At 37.3% G+C, this 4,666-nt stretch overlaps 1 protein-coding gene across 1 annotated transcript; it reads left to right on the top strand.

Annotated features, from left to right (window-relative positions):
• The first annotated feature begins 673 nt into the window (after positions 1–673).
• Positions 674–3,915, top strand: LOC149166788 (S-adenosylmethionine decarboxylase proenzyme-like). Its single transcript, XM_089432751.1, has 3 exons — positions 674–885; positions 1,700–1,848; positions 2,294–3,915. Exon 3 carries the CDS (start codon positions 2,541–2,543, stop codon positions 3,693–3,695), a length of 1,155 nt encoding a protein of 384 aa, XP_089288877.1. The 5' UTR covers positions 674–885; positions 1,700–1,848; positions 2,294–2,540; the 3' UTR covers positions 3,696–3,915.
• The last annotated feature ends 751 nt before the right edge of the window (positions 3,916–4,666 follow it).

Raw genomic sequence — 4,666 nt, 5'->3', positions numbered from 1 at the left:
TTAATTTGAAAATACTCAAGAACCATGAAAGAGAAAAAAAAACACATAAAATACAACCCTTCCACCAACAAAGAAAATGTTAGATCTAATGGTTATTACCAAAAAACACAAATGAAAAATAAACCACCCAAAACAACATAAAGAATGGGTGATGCCTACCCTTCCCAACCTTTAAAATAACTTATTAGCTTCCCTCCTCTATCAAACTCTCTTATCTTCTCTTATCTCACTGTTCTATTTCAAAAATTACAAATGTTAAAAATCACTTACAACATCAAATGTCTAGAGAAATTAAAATTCCATTCCTTAACCCCACTTTCCACTTGTTGCAAGTCCTTACAAGGTGTGTAAGTAAACTTTATCAAGTAATACAATTTGCTTCAACTTCAAAATCTCCACTTTCCTACTATTTCTTACTTCCCAATAATTCTAAATTAAAAATATGAAGTCGTCTTCCACATGTAAGAGAGGTCTAATCTTCTCCAATATCTGTCACTGCCAGTTGGCAATTGCGCGAATCCATGATAAACGGCTTAAGCAAGAACGTGCCACGTGGCGTTATTAGCAAGCTGGGCCCAGCTAAAATTAGATTCCCGCTGAGATTAGCGGGTAATTGATCAGTCGCATCCTTTGTGAGCCACAAATAAACGTCCCCGGACTCTATATATACCGCCCTTTTCATTGTCCAGTTCCATGTCAGTGCGTAATCGATTGCTTCTGTAATTTCTATCGAAGGAGAGCTTTAGTCTTTCGGTTATTTTCGTAAGGGTTTCTTGCAGTTTTCTGTTGGGCCATATTGTTTATCCTGGCGTAAGTCTTTTTGATTTCGTCGTGGGAATTGTACTGGAGGCGTCTTGGGGACTGATTTTGCACCGGATTTAAACGGTAAGAGGTTTTTCAGATTCTTTTTGTCTTCAACGACTTTTGCAGATCTCTTATTTTGGCCTGTATGATTAGTCTGGTATTGCGGTGAAAGTTTGATATGTGAATTTGAAATGTACTTTTGTGCTGATGAGTTTTCGTTCTGATTAGTAACATTTCTATGTCAAAGGTGGATTTATTTGTTGATTCGGTGTTCTTCCTCTGTTCTTTCCCTGAACTTGAATGGCCTGGGTTTTGATTAGTCGAATCGAATCCTCTTTTTGTTAAACCAGCAATTTTTTTTTCGTTTCAATGCTGTTATTTTGTTTGCAGTATATTAATTGTGGTACCATTTAAATTTTCTAATTTTCTTTTCTTTCCTTTTGATTTTCAGGTTTTGCCCCATCGCTCTATGAGTTGTTTTTAATGGATTTGTTATAGTTTTTGTCTTTTGTTTTTTTAATTTTTAAATTTTTTAAATCAACAGATTGGTTAGATTTTATTGGTAGAGAGCCTTTTGTTTCTGGTTTGATCTAGCTAGGGTTTTTGAATACCTTTTATTCTCTGTTTTCTTTTATTTTGAGCTGGAATCAGTCTGTTAAATTGTGCACCCTGCACACATGATGTGAGCTTTTTTTCTTCTGTGGCAGCTTTGTTCCCAGCTTCAGCTGCGTTTTTATTGTTTTCATGGTTTCCTAGGATTTCTTTTATCTGCAGGGTTTAACGTCGCTGTTTCAATCCTCGCAGCATGTGCGTTCTGCTATATTATTATTGCTATTTTGATGCCTTAATTTCAATGAGTTTGGTTTGTTCTTAATGTGGCTTGTTTTTGTCTCAGAAAGGCTGAATGTTGTGATGGAGACAAAAGGTGGGAGAAAGAAGTCTAGTAGTAATTATCCCCAATACGAAACTCCTTTGGGCTACAAGATTGAAGACGTACGACCTCACGGTGGCATCGAGAAGTTCCGCAGTGCTGCATACTCTAACGTAAGTTTTTCTTTTCTTTTCTGGGGTTTACACAGGTGGCGGTTATTGTTTTAGTTCTATATTCTCTATATAGAATCTGGCTTGAGTGAAATATACAAAATTGTATCTGGGCTAGCTATACTCATAGATTGAAACCATGGTCCATGACATCAAACAATTTTGTGGAATCTAAATAGCCAGAGGGCATATACTGCTTGATGTATTTCTTGATGTGTTAAATAAGATTAAGGAATCCATTTTGCTGGAATCATAGATCGTATATCTATAGTTGTTATTATAAAATATTTCTTCTGCATCTATAGCGATGCATTTATTGAGTCTTGCTGAAAGATTTGATGATATTAAATACTATGTCGTAGAATCATGTAGGATATTGGTTTCATTTGATGTAGTTTCTTTCATTAAACAGAATCTGAAATGTCATTTTGGTTTGTATTCTGTGCAGTGCGTCCGAAAGCCATCCTAATATTTTCTTGTGAGATTCGTAGAGTAGGAACTGTAGGCTTAGAAGTTAGAATTAAATCGCTAGGAGCTGGTCTGCAGCTCCACTGCACGGCTGTCAGATTAGCTCTCCACTCCACTGGAGTGGCAATTTCTCCCTCAACGCTTTGAAAAATATCCTTTGCTTTAAAGTCCATTTTCTTCTGCCGCTCTCTCAATCAAAAAGGCAAAGTCTTACTTTTCCACTCCCAATGGGTGTGACTTGTGAGGAAACAGTTGCCCCGATGTCTTCAATTGGGTTTGAAGGATTTGAAAAACGGCTAGAGATTGAGTTCTTTGCATCTTCATTTTTTACTGAACCAGGGGGCAGGGGCCTAAGGGCACTCACTCGGGCCCAGTTGGATGAAATGCTCAAAGCAGCTGAATGCACCATTGTTTCTGAGCTCTCTAATGAGTATTTTGATTCATATGTTCTGTCCGAGTCGAGTCTCTTTATTTACCCATTTAAGATCATTCTCAAGACCTGTGGGACTACAAAGCTGCTACTTTCCATCCCTTTGATATTAAGCAATTCAAGCAGCCTGTCTCTCTCTGTTAAAAATGTTAAATACACTCGGGGAACATTCATCTTTTCTGGAGCCCAGTCATTTCCTCACCGTAGCTTTGCCGAGGAAGTGTCATATCTGGATAAGTTCTTTGGTACTCTTGGAGCTGGTGGCATGGCTTATGTTATGGGGAATCCTGGAATGTCTTACAACTGGCATATCTATTCGGCTTCTGCTGGTGATTTTGTTTCGGAGGGTACATCTGACCCAGTTTTTACACTGGAAATGTGCATGACCCAGCTTGACCGCAAGCAGGCTTCTCTGTTTTACAAGGATCAATGTAATTCTGCAGCAGAAATGACGCTTAAATCTGGCATATCCAAAATTCTTCCAAAGGCGAAAATCTGTGATTTTGAATTTGATCCATGCGGGTACTCAATGAATTCAATTGAAGGACCGGCCTTATCTACAATTCATGTAACTCCTGAGGATGGATTCAGTTATGCAAGCTTTGAAGCCATGGGTTATCATCCCAGGAATTGTGATCTGGAAGCATTGGTGGAGAGGGTACTAAGCTGTTTCAGCCCTATCATATTCTCCATTGCAGTTCATGTCAATTCTGGCGCGTGTCAATCTTCATGGACCAAACCAATTTGGCCAGAGGGGTATATATGTGAAATGACAAGTCAACAAGAGCTTACAGGGAAGAGCAGTGTTGTATATTATAATTACAGAATGGGTCATGCTGAGTCTCCCAGGTCTACTTTGCCTGCATTTGATTGGGAAGAGGAAAGTGAAGAAAATGATTATTTGCAAGTGGAAGAGAACGGCAAGAAGAATATTGGGTGCAAAGATCTGTAAGTTTGTTGCACAGATTAAGCATTTCTTCTACAGGGCTCTATACGTTCTCCTAGCCTCAAAATGGGTCCATTGTGGCCACATGCATTAATCTGTTTTCGATGGAGAACTATATTACTGGGTATAGTGCAGTTATTCTCTCTGCGTTGGGGGAGGATTGTAGCGTAGGATGATCTTATTCTAAAAGCAAAATAATTAGTATGATCTTATTTAAAAAGCATAACATCAATATGATTAGGTACGTTTACAAAGGAAAATCATTGGTGGGTTTAAGTCTATTATACAGTTTATTGTTTTTGGAGCTCTTCTTTGACATTGGATTATTATTATTAACAAGCTAATAATATTATATTTTAGAGTAGGAAAACCTGTGTTTATGTATAGACTTAGTTGGTAGTAAGGCGTTCTGCAATGTAAATATGAATATTCAGTTGTCATCTATAATTATAATTTTATAGATATATCTTCGTATTTCTGAATGTTAGTAATCAATAATTTAATGTTAATGCAAGACTGTACATTTTCCAGTCATTATGTCGTCTGATTTAATGTGGATTATAATTCTCCTGCCATGTGTGATTTGTCATCACTGTTTATATGAATGATGATTGATATTTCTGTATGTTGGAATTCCTGCATGTTGTGTGTTTCCTTTTCTGATCCATAACCCTGCTGCCATATAAGTTTGTCTAATAATGGGATGAATTTTGTCTAATAATGGGATGAATTACAGGCAGGCATGTTGCGATGTAAATACGAGTAATTTTGCTGTCGTACGATTAAATGAGATTGCAATGCGTTGGAGAATTCATCTGTGATCATTGTTTTTATGACGGTTGTCTGATATGTCCACATCTTCGAGTTTCTGAGGTTCATTTTTATGAAAAGCCGAGTAATCCGATGAAGCAAAAGACCATTGTAAAAACAGTTGAATTTATCTTTTGAAAATGACGGTGTTTCTGTTATTCAAAGTC

This window comes from Pinus tabuliformis, chromosome 5_1 (genome assembly GCF_031772625.1).
Source record: "Pinus tabuliformis cultivar Carrire ecotype Pingquan chromosome 5_1, CPIR1, whole genome shotgun sequence".
NCBI classification, from domain to species: domain Eukaryota; kingdom Viridiplantae; phylum Streptophyta; class Pinopsida; order Pinales; family Pinaceae; genus Pinus; species Pinus tabuliformis.
This window is presented reverse-complemented; position numbering and strand designations above follow the sequence as displayed.